Source organism: Rhinolophus ferrumequinum, chromosome 19 (genome assembly GCF_004115265.2).
Source record: "Rhinolophus ferrumequinum isolate MPI-CBG mRhiFer1 chromosome 19, mRhiFer1_v1.p, whole genome shotgun sequence".
Classification (NCBI taxonomy): Eukaryota; Metazoa; Chordata; class Mammalia; order Chiroptera; family Rhinolophidae; genus Rhinolophus; species Rhinolophus ferrumequinum.
The window spans coordinates 10,829,854-10,849,900 of NC_046302.1; the positions used below are offsets into that span (position 1 = coordinate 10,829,854).

General features: G+C 35.5%; 1 protein-coding gene across 9 annotated transcripts in view; it reads right to left on the bottom strand.

Moving 5' to 3' along the window:
• Window positions 1-1,751: 1,751 nt before the first annotated feature.
• The window catches only part of ARHGAP28 (Rho GTPase activating protein 28), a 191,781-nt gene continuing 173,485 nt past the window's right edge, over window positions 1,752-20,047 (bottom strand). For 7 of the 9 annotated variants that reach the window (XM_033087890.1, XM_033087888.1, XM_033087886.1 and 4 more), the window contains 4 exons: window positions 14,570-14,626; window positions 12,762-12,886; window positions 7,912-7,976; window positions 5,287-5,466 (listed from right to left, as the gene is read on the bottom strand). In XM_033087890.1, coding sequence (XP_032943781.1) covers window positions 5,372-5,466; window positions 7,912-7,976; window positions 12,762-12,886; window positions 14,570-14,626 — 342 coding nt within the window. In that variant the 3' untranslated portion in view covers window positions 5,287-5,371. Of the gene's footprint in view, window positions 5,467-7,911; window positions 7,977-12,761; window positions 12,887-14,569; window positions 14,627-20,047 lie in introns of all 9 variants that reach the window. The other 2 variants (XM_033087885.1, XM_033087892.1) reach the window with 1 other exon arrangement.

A 20,047-nucleotide genomic window follows, 5' to 3' on the forward strand; every position in this document is an offset into this window, starting at 1 on the left:
GTGGCTGAGTCTGCAAGCGGCCCAGTGAGGGTTGAGAATTATGTTGCTCCTGGTTCCTGTGTCTCCAACCCAGCCGCCAGTGAGAGTATAGTGGTATGACTCCCCTACCTATAGCTCCGTGGGTGTTCCTTTTTGGCCTCACCATGTCCTGCGTTCTTGTGTGGGGAGTGGGACCAGAGACCCCGCCGGACGCCCCGCACGACAATTGGGTTGTCTTTTCATGAGTTCTTTATATATACTGAATATCAGTCTTTTGTCAAGTATATGCTTTACAAATATATATATTTTTCCCTATCAATGGTTTGCTTATTTGATTTCATGGTCTTTTTAGATACGCAGTTTTAAATTTTTTTGAAGTCTAATTTATCAGTTTTTTTCTTTTATAAGTGTTGCTGTTTCTAAGAAATCTTTGCCCATCCTCAAGTTACAAAGCTATTCTCCTTTGTTTTCTTCTGAAGGCCTCATTGTTTTAGGTTTTATAATTAATTTTATGATATGTTTTGGATGAATTTTTGTGTATCCTGTGACGGGGTCAACTTTTTGTTTTGCTTTATAGACATCTAATTGTTCTAGTGCCATCTGTTTTAAGTTTTCTTTCCTCACAGGGTCACTTTGGCACCTGTGTTGAAAATCAAATGACCATATAAATGGACTGGCTCTATTTTGTTATGTGCTCTATTTTGTTTCATTGATGTAGGTGTTTATCTGTATTCTGTATTATATTTCCTTGGTAGCTGTAGCCTTATAATAAGTCTTGAAACCACTCATTCTAAATCCAACTTTGTTCCTTTTTTTTAAAGGTTACTTTAGATATTCTAGATCCTTTACATTTCCATATAAATTTTACAATTAGTTTGTCAATTTCTACCTAAAATTTCTACTGGTATTATGATTGGGATTGCACTGAATCTATAGATTTGTGGAGAACTGACATCTTGTTAATTCTCTTTCATTTATCTCTTCCCATCCAGAAACATGGTATATCTATACATTTATTTAACTATCTTTAATGTCTACCAAAAATATTTTGTATTTTTCGGCATACATGTTTTACACATATTTTGTTAAAAGTATTCATAAGTATTCATGTTTCTTGATGCTATAGTATACGTAAGTTAAAATTTTATTTTCCAATTATTTTCTGCTAATAAAAATATAATTGATTTTCCTATAATAATCTTATATGCATGATCTTGCTAAATTATCTTATTCGTTTTAATAGTTGGTGATACCTTAGGCTTTTCTCTGCCAAGAGTCATCATTTGCAAATAGAGACTGTTTTATTTCTTCTTTCCTTTTTCTTGCCTTTTGCACAGATATATAGTAAAATGTTGAATTAAAAAGAAAAACTCATGAATGTGTAATAAATCTTGTCAAATGTCTTTTCTATATCTATTGAAAAAAATATTCTAAGTATGTATTAAACACCTGTCAAGTCAAAGCAGGACTCAAACAAATTTAGAAATTAGTTTTTGTTGATTCAATCTATCCCCTACCACAACCGTCCACCATGACATAGTGCCACACAGCTTCTGCACAAGACCACCACCATCTGTCTGGTAAGTGACAGAGACTGAGCTCAGAAGTAAACCTGACTTTAAAGCTCCTGTTCTTTCATCAGCATCATTCATGGCGCGCTTAGAGTAGTTGAATACAAGAATTCTCGTGACAGTGATTTTAGCTTTTCTCTTTTTATTTTTATGGATAAAATGCAACATACATATTATACTTAACAATGAAAGAGGATGAGACAAAAGAATTATAACTTTTGAGATGGGAGACAACATAAAACATTGACAATCCTTGTGACATTATATGATTTTTCAATCAAGTCACATAGTTTTAGAAAATAGTTGGAAAATGCCTGAAAGAAAATACGTTATTTTTAAATTAAGGTGTGTGTGTGTGTGTGTGTGTGTGTGTGTGTGTGTGTGTGTAAAACTGCTGAAAATGCTTGAAAGAAACATTTTAATCCATGTCATATAATTTATTAAGTGGCATATTTATGGAAAAGAGTTGAAAATGCCTGTCAGAAACTAGGAACTATTCAATTCCATAATATATATTCTTTTCAGGCGAGTAATACATTTGTGGAAAAACAGTTGAAATATGCTTGATAGAAAGAAGGGACATTTTAATCTCATCTTACTTTTCAGTATAACAGGGTGAAAGCAGTTGAAAAAATGCCTAAAAAGAAGAGAGGAATATTAATTCCTGCACTTGAAAACCTGCACCTCATTATGATTAAACACACAGGACCATGACTAAGGGACAGAATTCTCTCAGAATATACCACAGATTACAGAGTATTTTGGCTGTAAAGCTTATGCTTAAAAATATTTTACACTATTGAATGTATATTATTAAATGTACACTGAAAGCTAAGTGAAGTGACAAATAATAAGACTCAAGGACAGTTTGCAACAAAAATTGTTAAAGTCCATTGATTTCTTTTTCCCAAGAAAGGCGAGTGAGGTAGTTTATACTGTATATACATTGTAAAGAAATTAATATTCCAGTTTGTTCAAAGATCATTCACTCCAAGATTATTATATCCCCAAGTGAGCTGCTTAACAAAGGGATCCTCTTTTGCAGAATGATTGAGAAAAAGAGCCAGTTGTAGGGTGTTTTATGAATAAATGTTCCTAAAATGTTAACTTTCTCTAATACTTTTCTGGGTATTATTTTCCTAAATGTATACCAAGAGCACTTGGAATGAAGTGGGGTGGGAAGCTATTAAGAATAGAATTTAGAAGCTCAGTATCTGACTCTGCTTTTTTTTTTTTTTTTGGCAAATATACTATTTTTATAGATCATTGTAACTATTTTAAAACAATTCTTGATAAGGCAAAGATAGTTTTTTCCAATACTTAGGAGACAGGAATTTTTAAATTTTAATTGTGTAGGGGTTTGTTTATTCTTTAAGGATAAACTTAATAAAAAATACCTCTTTACCCACCTAAAAATTAGTCTGTGTCTACTGAAAATTCTTCTCTAGTCATTTAGTTTACCCTATGACTAAGAATACAAGTTATCATTGGATAATGATATTGGAATTGATGTGGCCTTCCATATTATACAGTTATTTGAAAGTTGTCACAAGCCCTTCCATACATTAAAGTGATTCAAGTTTTTGACGCAGCTAAGTTTCGACATCTGAAAACACACAAAAATGGGTAAGAAATTCAGAAACTTATTGTTTTTACCTGTCATCTGTTAGCCGTTTGTTTAAAACTGATGACAAGTGGAATAAATTTTGAAACCTTTAGAACCTAATGTATTTTCAGTCAAAAGAAATGAAAAGTCCCAAACAAAAAATTAAATGAATAGATCTGTGAATTTTCTATATAAACATAACAGAATTTATTCTAAATGATAGGAAATACAATCAGATAATTCAGCCATAGTTTTCATATATACGTAGAAGTGTAAGGTAGCTAATCTGAAGAATTTATTTCATGTGTGTAGGCATAAATTACTGTCCGCTTATGTCTTTCATATTAGCAACTACATAAAGTGAAATATTTACTCCTGTTTGAGTTGCAAAAATGATGAAAGCATTTTTTCTGACTCTTGAAATTCATTATGTAAACTCACATGCCATCAATTAGCCATATATTGAAGAATTGATGAAATGTTAAGAATAAATATAAACTCACAGAATATATTTATTTTCTAATGTGTTTTTAGGAAAAGGAACTGAAAATTCTCAAATATATAAAATGAATGGATATTTGAGTTTTCTATAAAAATATACGAAAATCCTAATGGCCAGAAATGGAATTATCTACATGTTGAATATAAGTAATGTTTTTATAGACATCAAGGCATAATGCATCATATACAAATTTTCTTCTATATATGGGCATAAATTATTATCACATTAAGTTTCAAGAGTTGGTAAGTAGATAAAAGGTTTTCTGCATTTGTAAGCAACTTTGTCTATTGTTTGAACTGCAAGAGAGTTATTGGAGTGTTAAATCTCATGAAAACTTATATAAATTCATCAAAATCTAAATCTGTAGATTCTAATCCAAAGCACATGTGTGGGACAAATGATACCTCTGTTCCATTTCTAGCTAACCCTGGAAGGTCTACATCTCAAGATGAAAGGCAGAGCTGTCTGACCCCTCAGCACATTTTAGATTTGATGTCAGTTAGAATCGTGGGGGACTGTGTGTTCTTACCAATTGCGTGCAGTACTGGAAAATGGCTCCACAGGATCTTGATAGCGAGACACTTTTTTGCTTACAAAATATGCATCTGATTTTAAAGTCTGATGCTAATCCACAGTGCTTGGCTATGTCTACGACTGATGAATAGAAACAAAATCTGCTTTTACAGCATGTAAAATCTGAATATAACACAGTAGTTTTCAGCACTCTTGGATAAAGAGCAGTTGGATAAAGGTGGTTCTGTATTTTTACCTGTTATCTGTTAGCCATTTGTTTAAAACTGATGACAAAGTGGAATAAGTGGAGAAGTGACTATCTACAGTTGTGAAATGTAAAATATGTTTGATCAGGAAAGGAAATCAGTGCCTGGCACATGGAAAGCAATTCATTAAGCACCATAATCACAACGAGAAAAATAAAGGCTCTGTGACTTCTGACTACAGGTTGTGAAAGTGTAAGGAACACCCTTTGTCAAACTAAGCTTCACTAGGAGGACCTGTGCTCATAAAGAAATAAGCTTTAAAAATATCAGTTTTCAATTGTCCGGGAAAAAGCAATGTTCATTTATACCAGAATGCTGCTAGTCACGATGCAGTACAACATACACACTAATACAGTGGTCTTTAAACAGAAGTTCCTCCTCCTTTAATTCAGGAACAAGTCAGAGTATAAATATTGAGTAACTTTAGAAAATTATTCCCTTTCGAAAGTAGATCAGAATTATTTTGCAGAGCAGACATTGTTGATATTTCTGGCATTCTTGCTCCAAAAGGTCAATATATGTATATATCATAAGTATAAAAATTATTTTTCCACCTCTTCTATTTGGTAGCATTTGTTACATAAGGACCAAGGTTTCTTATCCCAGGTATAGGACCAAGTTCATTTCTGCTGTGAAGTCAAGGTACTAGAAATGCTCAGAGTTCCTATTCTAGATTGGCCTTTGTTCAGGAAGGATCACAACTTCTTTCCTTCACTCTTGTCAAAGACCCGTCATGAGAAAGCTTCAGCTCAAATGGTTAAGCAGCTCCTCTTCCATAGTTCACACTGACAATGCTGGGAGATACCACTTGGACCAGGAAACACCAAGAGGGTTATAGGAATACACATGTCAAAAGCAGTCTTTTTCCTCCCCTACTTACTGTAGAATGTTCTTGGCATATAATACACAATAGCTGCCATTTTGGGGTGGTATTTCAAAAACTTGATTGTGGTTTAATCACCCATTCTGCGTGAGGATTTACATGATACACATCCAATATATAAGCATCTGGATCCAAGCAATGCTGTCCTAAAAGAAAGAGAAAATCAGAGAATGTTTTTAAGAATGAACATTGCTGTGTGTGCGGGTGCATGTATGTATGTGTTTTTAAGTTTTGAATAAGGCCAATATAGTTCTCTTAGCCAAAAATAAGTACAGTAAATGCTTTCCTTATTGTTTATAGAGTTGAGTGATTTAGTTATGAGACACTTCCATATCTTTACTGACCTTGACAAACAATAAACAATTAAAATATATAATGAGACAAAGAAAAATGTAGGTGAAAATCACAGTGTGCTTACACGAATCTAGATGGTACAGCCAGTACTATAATTCTATGTGCTATACTTTTATAGGACAGGCAGCACAGTAGGTTTGTTTACTCCATCATCACCACAAACATGTGACTAATGTGTTGCACTATAACATCACGACAGCTACAATGTCACTGGGAACTTTTCTGCTCCATTATAATGTTATAGGAACACTGTCATACATGCAGTTCATTATTGACTAAAAGCATGACTGTAGATACATTTTACAATTTCTGAACAAAGCCCGCCTGCCTTCCTCCCCTCCTTCCTTCCTTCATTTCCTTCTGACTGTTAAGTGCTTCAAATAAATCCCATGTGAAATTGTGGAAAAAACAGACATATCAACCATAGGCAAAGGGTTCTTCCCTAGACTCACCACATCTATTAGAAAAATATGGCAAGAACTTGTTTAGGGTATAAACTGATCATTTATATTATAATACATGTCCTCTAATGGTTATACAGATAGTAACTTGACCAGGACTAGAGAAGATTAAAAGCAAGTTCACTTTAGTTTCTTTACGATGGATACAATACTGATAGACAGGAGATCTGGAAATAACAACAATAAGGTCATTCTGTGTGGCAAATACATTTGAAAATCTTTATGTACAGTGTGTTTGAAATGTTACCAAGATCTGAGTGCCTGCCTGATTCATTCATTTACCAAATATTTATTGAGAGTTATTATGTTCCAGGAAATACTCTAGGGGCTGGGGCTACAGCGATGCATGACAGTCAAAATACTCGCCTTCAGGGTGCTTACATTCTCAAAGTGGTAAAGGCAACTAGCAAATGAGCAGGTATAATACAAAGCAAGTCTGACGGTGATAAGAACATTAGAGAACAACAAAGCAGGGAAGGAACACAGAGAGGGTATGATCCAGGAAGGTCACATGGAGGAGATACGGTGGCCTGAATGAAGCAAGGAAGTGAGAAATGAACAATGGGCAAAAATCGTAGGAAATGCAAAGGCCCCAAGGTAGAATATGCCAGGTGACTGAATATGCAAGGTTGGATATAAATGTGAGAGGCATGAGCATACAGGTGTAGTCAAAGCAATGAGGTGAACCGAGCTCACCAAGGAAGGTAAGTGTAGATAGAGAAGAGCCTTACAGCTCTCCAGACTTAAGAGGTTCAGAAGATGAGAAGTACCAGGAAAAAGAGACTTATAAGGAGTAGCCAGTGAAGTGGGAGGGAAGCCAGAAGCTTACGTTGTCCTTGAGACCAGGTGAAGAAAGTGTTTTTTCAAAGAAGGGAAAGATCAACTCAGGTAGTTATAAAGACAGACGGAACTGTTGGATTTCACAACATAAGAGTTCTCTGGTGACTTAGACAAGAGCAATTTTGATGAAGTGTTGAAGGGTAAAGCTTGACTGAAGTGGTTTTAAGAGAGAACAAGAGGAAGAAATTGGAATACAGACAACTGATTCAGGAGTTTTTGCTGTAAAGTGGAACAGTTGTGGAACAATAAAGTGGGAGCTGACCTGAAGACGGTCAAGAGAGAATTTTTTTAAAGATGAGAGTAATTACCCAAATTTTTATGCAGATAGAAATGATGCAGTTGGAGGGAAAAGCTGATGATATACGAGAAAATGGGGGAATGACCGGATCAATGTCCTAACTGGGCAGGAGGGGACACAAAGTAAGGCATGAGTGGAGGCTCTGGTCTTAAATAGGAGCATAGATATTTCACCTGGATGGTGAAAGAGGGCAAGCAGAAGATATGGACACAGAAGCAATTAGAGGGTATTTTACTTGCTAAAAAACAATTTTCTTTTGATTCCTTTTTTACCCCTTAGGGAAATAGGAAGAATGAACTTGAGCTGAGAGTGAAAGCAGAAAAGTTAAAAAAGAAGCTGTCGTGAATCTGAAAGTTCTATGATGTTCTTTTCTTTGTTTTACATGAATCTCCAGAAAGAGACTTTCCAGGTTTGAGTCACATTTATAAGGCTCAAAAGTCTACTCCATTTCAACTAAAATTTTGAAAACACTTTTGGAAAGTCATACTGTTCTTACATGATATTAAAAACATCAGAAACGTACTGATTTTGAATTTATATCTATGAAGCTTGTAAAATATACTTTAACAATAATAGCATTGTATTTCTTTTAGAGAAATCAGAGAAATTAGGAATAAAAATTGTTAAAGAATCCTTACCTATATTTCCTCCAATTTCATATAACCTTTGGTTCTGAATTTTAATGCATTCTGATGAACCATGACTGAAAAAAGGAGAAAGCAATATAATTTTAACCCTCTTTCATGATCGGAGGTAAATTTGTAGATTAAATAACCATGGCAACAAACAATTCATTCTGCCTTGAGTGAAATACACGCCACAAATCATTATTATGACTGAAGTTATGATAAAAACTTTTGTTTGTTTGTTCGACACAGACAAGCATCTGAGGCACAGAGAGGATGGGACTATTTGACACCAAGATGGATGCCATGGTGCTCGCCAGCAACCCGGAGCACATTCTGTCCACACCTGTCAGCTCCATTTTAAAGAGCTGGCATATCAAGGCTGGCCAACGAGCAGCTGGATGTTTAATACTGCCCTGTCACTGGTCACATTACTCTCAGTTCAAAATAAGTCAGCTTTCATTTGTGTATTTGCCAAAAATTGAATGGGATTCTCTCCTCAGCCCATGTCACATTTCTAAGCTTGCCTAAGTTTTGCTGTCTAATGTTGATTTCATTATGTCTCTGCTCTGTAATGATATAATAAAAGCAAGTCAGAGAAGATAATTGCCCAATATAATTTTCTACCCCAGGCTAGAATGCTGGGATAGAAGAGTCTGGAAAAGTCATAGCTGATCTCCATCCCACTTCAGGAACGACTTTCAACTTAGTTACTTCAAAAAGATTGTCCTCTCTCTATTGTGAGGAAGAAGGATATGTGCTTTCTTTTTTTGTTTAATTAAACTTTTTGAGATAATTGTAAATTTGCATGCAGTTATAAGAAATTATACAGACATATCCTGTGCACCCTTTACCCAGTTTCCTCTAATAGTATTGAAAGACTCTAGTGCGACATCACAACCAGAATGCTAATGATTCAGTCAAGACACAGAACATTTCCGTCATCACAAATTCCCTTTTACAGCCCCTCCCTGTCCTCATTTCTATCCCCACCCCCAGCCAGTCATCCTCTATTCTATTCTACATTTCTAAAAATTATCATTTCAAAATGTTATGTAAATGGAAATCTTTTGTATTGGCTTTTTTCAATCAGCATAAATTCCTGGAGAGTCACCCAAATACTTGCATTTTTATTGCTGAGCAGCATACCATGCTAGGATATACTGTAGTTTGTTTAGTCATTATTACCTGTTGAAGAATATCTGTTTTTGGTTTTTTTTTTTCAGTTTTTGATTATTATAAATAATAAAGCTAACATAATCATTTGTGTACAGCTTTTTGTGTGAAATAGTCTTAATTTCTTTGGGATAAATGCCCAGGAGTGTGAATGCTGGGTCCACATAATTGCATATTTAGTTTTACCAAAAAAAAAACCCCCCAAAAAAACACGTCACACCGTCTTACAGAGTGACTGTATGCCATTTTACATTCTCATCACCAATGTATGAGTGATCCAGTTTCTCTGTATCTTTGCCAGTATTTGGTGTTGTCACTATTTTTCATTTTACCCATTTTCATAGGTATTAATGATTAAAGATACTGAACACTTTTTTATGTCCATATTTCTCACCTGTATATCCTCTTTGTTGAAATGTCTGTTCATGTTATTTTGCAAATTTTCAAATTGGATTATTTGGGTTTTTACTTTCTTTATTCTAGGTACTAGTCCTTTGTTGGATATGTGTTGTGTATATTTTCTTTAAGTCTGTAGCTTGTCTTTTCATCCTTTACACAGGGTCTTTCAGTGTATAAATTTTCAATTTTGATGAAGTCTAATTTATAAATTTTTATCTTTGATGGACCATGCTTTTGATGTTAAGTCTAAGAACTCGTCACTAGCCCTATATAACAAAGGTTATGTCCTATGTAATTTTCCAAAAGTTTTATAGTTTCATGTTTTACATTTAATTCTGTGATCCATTTGGGTTAATTTTTTTTTTTTATAAGATACGAGGTTTAGATCAAGGTTCATTTTTTTTTTTTGGCCCATGATCCAATATTTTCTTTCTACAAAAGGTCTACCTGAGAGTACAGAGACAGCTTCATAACACATGTAAGTAGAAATCTATTGGATGCCTAAATCCCTTGAATGGAATTTCAAGTCCGTCTATTACTACCTAGTGGTAACTATTGACAGTGTTAGGTGTCAGGGTCAACAGCAGTAAATGTAATCAGAGGAGTAAATGTTTGGGGCTCCTGTTGGCCTCTGTCTACTCGTTTCTTTTCTACAAAAGCTATACATATCTGATCGCATAATAAGTATAAAACATTTATGAAGTATACATACCATGTAACCAGTCCCTTTATCTAAAGAGGAACTTTTTAGAAGCCACTGTCATGACTTCTTAGTCAGTAACTTCCACTCTCACAGAAAACCACCATCCTGACTTCTAACACCATAGATTACTTTTGTTGGCTACTTCTGGTTTTCTTTTAATTGAAGTTTTATTGAGGTAATTATAGATTCACATGTAGTTGTAAGAAACAACAGAGATATTACTCTTTGCCCAGTTCTCCCTAGAGGTAAGATTTTACAAAACTATAGGAAAATGTCATAATCAGGATGTTGACATTGATACAATACACGCACGTTACTCAGATTTCCCATTTTAATGTACTCATTTGTGTGTGTTTTAAGTTCAATAGAATTTTATAGAGGTTTTTATTGACCACCACAGTCAAGACATCAGTGCCAACACCACAGAGGTCCTTTGTGTTGCTCTTTTATAACCACACTCATCTCACCCTCCCCCCACAATCACCCCTCCCCAGTCCCTGGTAACCACTGATCTATCCTGCATTTCTAAAATTTTATAATTTAAAAAATATTATATAAATGGAGTCTTGCAGTATGTAACCTTTTGCAGCTGAATTTTTTTGCTCAACATGGGTATTCCTTTTAAGATGATTTCAAAGCTTCTTTTTAAGACTATCCATCCGAGTTTAATTACAGACCATCAAACTGTACCTGCTCTCTAATGGACAAATTTAAATGATTGTTTCTCATCTTTTAAAAATCTCAGGGCAAATGTTTATCCTTGAATAAGCATTCCTAGACAAAAATTATGATTTATACTCTTTCAAGGCAATTTATGGCAGATACATATATACTTCCAAGATTTTTTCTTTTTGTGTAAATATCATTCTGATCCCAAGGTTTATTAATAGTATGTTTTAAGGAAAGGAACACGTATGATGTTCACTTAACCACATTAACTTTATCTGATATAGGCAGGTTAAAGCTCATTGGAGTCTGCAATAATATCAGGAGATCTACAAAAGTAACTTGCTATAATTTTTATTCTAGTAAAAAGTAAAATTCATTGAGTAAATAAAGACACCAAGACAGAATAGGTATCCTGTTAGGAATCCCATTTGTAATCTTAAACCATACACAAAAAGTAATTCAAAATAAAATACTTTAATAAAGACCGAAAATCATAAAACTCCTAGAAGAAAACATACCGGTAGGTGGTAAGCTCTTTGACTTTGGTCTTGGCAATGGTTTTTTGAATCTGACACCAAATGCAAGGCAGCGAAAGCAAAAATAAACAAGTAGACTACATCAAACTAAAAAGATCTGCACAGCAAAGGAAACCATTCAAAAAAATGAAAAGGCAATGCATTTAATGGTAAAAAATATTTGCAAACCATGTATCATAAGGTATTAATACCCAAGATATATAAAGAACTCATACAACTCAATAGCAAAACAAATAAACAAACAAACAAACATAAGAATGTGGGCAAAAGATCTGAATAGGCATTTTTCCAAAGAAGACATACACATAGCCAGCAGGTTCATGAAAAGATGCTCAACATCACTAATCATCAGGGAAAAGCAACCATGTATCATGGAATGTTATTCAGCCATCAAAAATGATATCTTTCCATTTGCAACAACATGTATGGACCTTGAGGGCATTATGCTAAGAGAAATCACACAGAGAAAGACAAATACCATATGATCTCACTTATATCTGGAATCTAAGAAACCAAAAAACCATAAAACAACAACAAAAAACCAATCTCTCAGATACATAGAAAAGATTAGTGGCTGCCAGAGTTGGGGGGGGTGGGGTTGGGCAAAATGGGTAAAGGTGATCAAAAGGTACAAACTTCCAGTTATAAAATAAGTAAGTCATGGGATGTAATATAAAGCATGATGACTATAGTTAATAATACTGTATTGCGTATTTGAAAGTTGCTGTGATAGTAGATCTTAAAATTTCTTATCATAAGAAAAAAATTTTGTACTACACATGGTAATGAACATTAACTAGACTTATTGTGGTTATCATTTTACAATACATACAAATATCAAATCATTATGTTGTACACCAGAAATGAATATAATATTATATGTCAATTATACCTCAATAAAAAAATTCCATTTATAGAAATTCCTTTAAAAAAACAAAACTTCTGTTACCAACAATTCTCTGGTCTACGAACTTCATCTATTGGTAAAGTCCCCAAAGTAACAGGTTCTAATTTTTCAAAAAGGCCAAATTTTTTTTTTTATTTAAATTTATTGGGGTGACAATTGTTATTAAAATTACATAGATTTCAGGTGTGCAATTCTATATCACATCATCTATAAATTACATTGTGTGTTCACCACCCAGAATCAGCTCTCCCTCCATCACCGCATATCCGATCCCCCTTACCCTCATCTCCCACCCCCAACCCCCTTACCCTCTGGTAACCACTAAATTACGTTCCCCAGATTAATTTTCAAACCCCGTGGCCATCCTGTGGTCACCGACTGAAAAAGGCCAAATTTGAAAATTGCTGGAAAGGAACTCATCTGGTAAAAGTTCATTGTCTTTGTACAGAGACCTTTACTCACGTTTACTCACCTGCTCTCATACTGAAATTTTGCCAGTATGTCTTTGGCTTTGGTTTGACTATTGAGTTGAATGGCCATGGACACCTTCGAGAGGAGTGGAGCATGAACCCTTATGACTCCTTCCGGCACGTCAGACTGCCAATGAGGAAAAGTTTAGTACATTCTGGCAAATTGGGATGAGCTGTTCAATGATTGCACTTAAGAGATACGAAAATCAGTGGCACTCTGAATTAGGAAATCATGTAAACATGAGCAGCGTTTCACTAGAATGAAACACTGCTTTCTAACAGGAGATTCAATGAAACTTAACCTGGGGTTTTACTGTCACTATACACTTAAGTCTTACTGTAATGTCTTAAAATCACGAGAGAAGTAAAACTGGATTGTGAGGAAAACCTAATGTTTCTATTACTTCATTTCCTTGAACAATGTCCCAAATAAGCCTACTTTAAGCAGAATTCTGATTTCAATATATTTTAAAATCAATCTTCTGAAAAATTTAAGGAACAATTAGAAAATAGATGGGCACTTGAAACTCGATCCCCCAAGGTGTGCTGATAACACTGGGAAGAGCAGAGCATACACTGCTTCTGGGGAAGAGAGTCTGATTCACATGGTGTGATTGGCCTAGGGACTTTGGAGCTCTCTTCTAAATGAAATAGTCAAAGAATTTTGCTGTCTAATTAATAAAATTTCTCTTTTGCCAGGATTGACCGGAAAATTCCTTTGTTCAAAATTTTGATTGTTTAAAAAATTCCCTATCTAGAGATGAAGAGAAATAAACTTGTATTTGAGGATCTGCTACTCCTCAGGTAATCACTTTAAATCTGTGCATTCTCAAAGGATGTAGATTTAAATCTGTGCATTCTCAAAGGATGTTGATGTAGATTTATGGGAATTGATTCACTATATACCCTAGAAGGAATACATTTTGCATTGAACTGTCACCACAAAGATGTGCTGAAGTCCTAACCCCCAATACCTGAGAAGATGACCTGATTTGGAAATAGGGTCACTGTAGATATAATTACCGAAGGTGAGGTCACACTACAGTAGGGTAGGCCCTTAATCCTATACTACTGTTGTCCTTGTAAGAGGAAAAGATATGTATAGAGGGCAAATGCCGTATAAAGATGGAGGCACAGATTAACAAATATCAGGGGTTACTAGCTAGGAATGATGTCAAGAACAGATCCTTCTCTCACATACTCAGAAGGGACAACATCTTGATTTGGGACTACTAACCTCCAGAACTGTGAGAGAGTAAATTTTTATTGTCTTGAGCCACTCAGTTTGTGGTATTTTGTTATGGCAGCACTAGGAACTAATATAAAATATTTTAAAATAGCGTCAGTTCTTATTGTGCTATTCTCCTATTACCAGTAAGAACCAGGAGAGCATGGCAGCGAATGTATATAGGAATTTGGACTTTGTCGGGGCAGAGTGCCTCTCGTTCATTGCAGCCAACATTGTACTCCTGAAACACTTTCTTGGTCATCTCATGTCCCTCTCCTTCCATCTCCCCAAAAGCCTCTGTATGATAAACTCCACACTTCTGACAGTATTGAACCTAGAGTCATAATAACCACATTTTCTTTATAACTTCCCGTAGTATTCACACTGTGTACAGCTGCCTAACACATCTTGACTCATCAGTTAGTTGAGTTCCTGTACTAATCTTTTATGTGTCAAACTGAATATGTCAAGTTTGAAGGATAAATTATGACCAAAATTATACATAGATATGGTGACGTAGCCAGAGAATACTACATAGGTAGTTAATAGTTAGGGAGGAAAGGAAATTATTTATTTTCTTACCATTCTTCTTGAAGAGGGTGATTTTTGTAGTACCTTTGATATCTTGGGGCTTGCAACCTAAATAAAACACATTTAGTTTTTAGGATTAATGTTGGGAAAACAAGCTGTTGTTATAAAGTATAAACTGGTATAATCTTTATGGAAAACATTTTGGGATACTTACCAAATTATAAAATGTATATGTACTTTGACCCAACAATTCCACATCTATAAATTTATCCTACAAATGTACTTCATTTACGAGAAATGATGTATAGCAAGTTTATTCATCAAAGCATAAATCAAAATAGCAAAAGACTGGACACAATCTGTTCAATAATTGTGATGGCTTAAATAAATTATGATGTGTCTATGGAATATCATGCAAAAGAAGCAGAGAAGAAAGCTTTTTGGACTGATGTGGAATAATCACCATGATTTCTAAGACAGTAAAGCAAGTTGTGGGACAGTGCTTCATGTGTGTTAGCACTCATGTAAAAAAGGGGAATATATACTGATATTTGCTTGTACGTGCATAGCACCTTTCTGGAAGTATATACACCTGCATGTTCCTGTGCACACATACCCTTTCACTGGTGACATTATTCATCTGTGGGAGGGGAAGTCAGAGGTGGCCAATTTTTATTCTACAGTCTGTCCCACCTTTTGAAATTTGTAACCTGTTAATAAACTGTCTATTCCAATCAAAGTTATGAATTAAAAAAACATGGTATTATAACTTTAAATTCTACCTTGGTTTTATTTACAATTGAAACATTGAAATAACTAACATTCATATAGCACTGTAAAATTTACAAAGTGCTTTAAACACACAGTATATGAGTTGATGCTAAGGATAACTCTGAGATAGATAATATTACTCCCCCAACCCCCAATTTATAATAATGTTGAGGTTCAGAGAAATACTTTAATTTGCCCAGGCTCATAGGGCTACTACCGTGTTTCCCCGAAAATAAGACCTAGCCGAACCATCAGCTCTAAAACATCTTTTGGAGCAAAAATTAATATAAAACCCGGTATTATACATTATATCATACCTGGTATTATATTATACTATATTATATTATATATTATATATACAATAATATATAATTGTGTAATATATAATATATATTATATATTAAGACCGGGTCTTATATTAATTTATGCTCCAAAAGACACATTCGAGCTGATGGTCTGGTTAGGTCTTATTTTAGGGGAAACACAGTAGTTGGCAAAGCCTGACCTGAATTCAGTTTCAGCTCCACACAGATCATACTTTTGCCATAAAATTTTCCAGAGTGAAATTGGAAGAGTAAGGACTCCGAAAGTCTGTTCCTCCATAAAAGCAATGAATAAACTAACAAAAACTGTCAGTATCAACTTTTTCAGGACTTGGGATACTAAATAAAGGTTGCAACTAGGGGAGTGCTTAAGTAAGAAAAACAGCTGAATCTTGGTAAGAAAAACAAGCTTTGTGGCATTTTAACGTACACTTTGCCATCTCTGTTCCTATCTCTTTGACGGCCCTGAAAATAATAGCCTGCATTCCTGATATCAGTACTGGAGTGAGCAAAAAAGACCTCACTCACAAATAATTCTAATTATTTGTTCTGACTTGTCTGGTGGCTCCCTGGAAGAGTGGCTCGAGAGGTTTGCCTTTAGATTGCCTAATTTGGAACTTGATCAATACTAAAATGCTGTAATGTTGAAAGCATCTATAGGCAAATATTTTAGTCATTGTTGCCTGATGCAGTGGATAAGAGCTGCAGAAAACAATAGAATAAAAAGCTTTAAGGGCAAGCCTAGAGGTTAGATGATTTGAGGAATAAGGGCTTTGAAAAGCTCTAACATATTCCCAAGAATCTGGAAGGCCACGTTCATGTCCGGGGCTCTGCAAATGTTCAGGAAAGACCCGAAGAGAACTTAAGCTCTCATACCTGGTTGTCTAAGCAGGAAGTGAAGATGCTACCTTGCTGAATGTTGAAGATGTGCCCCAACAAACACACAGAGCTCATCTGCAAAGATTTGGAGTTTTTTTGGTTCCAGGGGTTTAAGCAAATCTCTGTCCAAAAAATAGCTAACCACAAAGCTAATGGAACAGTGACTTCAGCAGCCACACAAAACAAAGAATACAGACTTTACAAAATCAGTTCAACAGAAAAGTCACTAAACCAATAAGCAACAGCTACAATAGCACCAGCAACAAACCCTGAGGAGGAGGAAATAATTGTATTTCCAAATTTGCCACATTATAATATTCCAAATGTTCATTCTTTAGTAAAAAATTGTGAGTCAGGTAAAAAATGGCAAGAAATATAGCCCATAAAAAGGAAAACAAAAAGTTTCAGAAGAAACTCTTTAAACCTAGACATTGATCTTACTAGAAAAAGCCTTTAAATCAGCTATTTTAAATATGTTTAATAAAGTAATGGGACCCCTATCTACAAAACTAAAGAAACCATGAAAACAATATCTTATCAAACAAAGACTATCAATAAAGATATAGAAAAAATAAAAAGAAATCAAATAGAAATTCTGGAACTGAAAAGTCTGACTGAAATGAAAACTCCACTAGAGGGGATCAACAGCAGATTTAAAGAGACAGGAGAAAAAAAAAATCAGCAAATGTGAATATAGGTCAACTGAGATTATGCAGTCTGAGGAACAGGAAGAAAAAAGAATGAAGAAAAATAAACAGAACCTAAGAAACTGTGGGACAACATCAAGTGCACCAACATATACATAATGAGAGCCCCAGAAGAAAAGGAGAGAAAGGGACAAAAAGAACATTGGAAGTAATATTGTCTGAAAATTCCCCCAAATTGCTAAAAGACATTGATCTAACTATCCAAAACAAACTCCAAACAGGATGAACTCAAAGAGGTCCACACCAAAATACATCACAATCAAGCTATCAAAAGACAAAAAGAATCTTGAAAGCAGCAAGAGAAAAGTAACTCATCACACACAGGAGAGCCTTAATATGATTAACAGCTGATTTTTCTACTGAGACCATGGAAGCCAGAAGACAATGGGATGACATATTCAAAGTGTTGAAAGAAAAACTTGTCAACCAAAATTTTATCTGGCAAAATAATCCTTTAAAAAATGGAGAAATTAAGGCAAATAAACAAAGCCAAGAGGATTCATTACTAACAGACTTTCTCTACAAGAAATGCTAAAGAGAGTCTGTCAGGCTGAAATGAATGGAGGCTATACAGTAACTCAAATCCACGTGAAGAAATAAAGAACACTAATAGAGGTAACTACATAGGTAAATATAAAAGAGAGCATTAACATATTTTTGTTTATAACTCCATTTTTTCCAAATCTAATTTAAAAGATAAGTGCATAAAGCAATAATTATAAGTCTATATTGATGGGCACACAATTTATAAAGATGTAATTTGTGGCAACAGTATAAAGCAGGGGCAACAGAGGTATATAGGTGGAAAGTTTATAAGTCTATATTGATGGGCACACAATTTATAAAGATGTAATTTGTGGCAACAGTATAAAGCAGGGGCAACAGAGGTATATAGGTGGAAAGTTTTTATATACTATTGAATTTAAAGTATTATTTATATAAATAGATTTTTAAATAAATTAAGATGTTACTTGTAATCCCCAGGGCAATCACTAATGAAATAATTCAAACATATAGAGCAAAAAATAAAATAAAATAAAATAAAGAATTAAGGTGGTGCGCTTGAAAATAGCTATTCTACACAAATAAAGGCAGTAATTGAGGTTTTAGGGAACACAAAATATTTGGAGACTCTAATACCTCAATTTAATGATGAATAAATGGGGGCTGGCCAGGTGGCTCAGGCGGTTAGAGCTCCACGTTACTAACTCTGAAGGCTGCCGGTTTGATTCCCACATGGGTCAGTGGGCTCTCAACCACAAGGTTGCCAGTTCGATTCCTCGACTCCCGCAAGGGATGGTGGGCAGCGCCCCCCTGCAACTAAAAAAATTGAACACAGCACCTTGAGCTGAGCTGCCGCTGAGCTCCTGGATGGCTCAGTTGGTTGGAATGAGTCCTCTCAACCACAAGGTTGCCGGTTCGACTCCCGTAAGGGATGGTGGGCTGTGCCCCCTGCAACTAGAAACGGCAACTGGACCTGGAGCTGAGCTGTGCCTTCCACAACTAAGACTGAAAGGACAACAACTTGACTTGGAAAAAAGGCCTAGAAGTACACACTGTTCCCTAATAAAGTCCTGTTCCCCTTCCCCAATAAAATCTCTAAAAAAAAAAAAATGATGGATAAAAGGACAAGACAGGAGATCAGAAAGAAAGTACAAGACTTGAACAATACCATAAACCAGCACAAGACTTGGACAATACCATAAGTCAAGTAAACCTAACAGACATCTATAGAGCACTTCACCCCAAAACAGCAAAATCCATTCTTCTTAAGTACACATATAACATTATCCAGAATAGACAATATGTTAGACCATAAGTCTGAATGAAGTTTAAAATATCAAAATAATTGGAAGTATATTCTCCAACCACAATGGGATGAGATTAGAAATCAGTAACAGAGAAAATTTGGAAAATTCACAATTATGTGAAAATTCAACAATATATGCCTAAACAACCAATGGATAAAAAGAGAAATTAGAGACTTAGAGATGAACAAAAAAGAAACGCAACATACCTACACTTATGGGATGGAGCAAAAGTAGTGTTTAGAAGAAATTTATAGATGTAAATGACTACAATTAAAAAAGAAAGATCTCGGCTTGATGGCATAGAAATGGCGGAGTGAAGAGAGCCTCTTGGAATCTCTCCTGAAATTTACAACAAATTGAACAGCTATAATTCCACAAAGGACTCCCTGTGCAGCAGACGGGAAAGACTAAGAGAAGCACAATTAAAATCATCTAAAGATGGGCAAATTGGGCAAGCGGGAGGAGGCGAGGGGGAAGTTTGGAGACGTGGGCCACGAGGATGCAGACCAAAGCTCCCAGCTCCCTGAATTCCAGAGCTACCACAGTTGTGTTAGAGTGAAGAATTCACACTCTAGCGCTACCCTTATGGCCCACAGTCTCGCCTGAGGGATCAGCATATAACACATCTGAACCCAATGCTCACGGCAGAGACCTCAGAGAAAGGACTGAGGGAAGAAGGATGAAAAAGGGTTTAAGCCCTCACAGCCAAGCAGAGGATGGACGGCATAGGCACGGAGCCTAGCCAATCTCTCCCTACCCTCCCAGAGCTTCCCCACCCCACCTTCCTAGTGCTAGAAGCAGAATGGAGCAGTGTCAGACCAAAATAACTGAATATTTGCAGTTCTGAAAATGGCAGCCCGCAGCCAGACTCGCAGTCCAACTAGTTCCTGCGAAGGGGAGGGAGCCTTCAGTGCAGGATTGGCTGAGCTGGTGGATGCTGTCATTGCTCACAGCCACCTCTCATAATCCACCCCGCCCCCATCTATCTGGGCAGAATTCTGCAGGGGTAAACAGAGCTGCTGAAACACACAGGCCCTG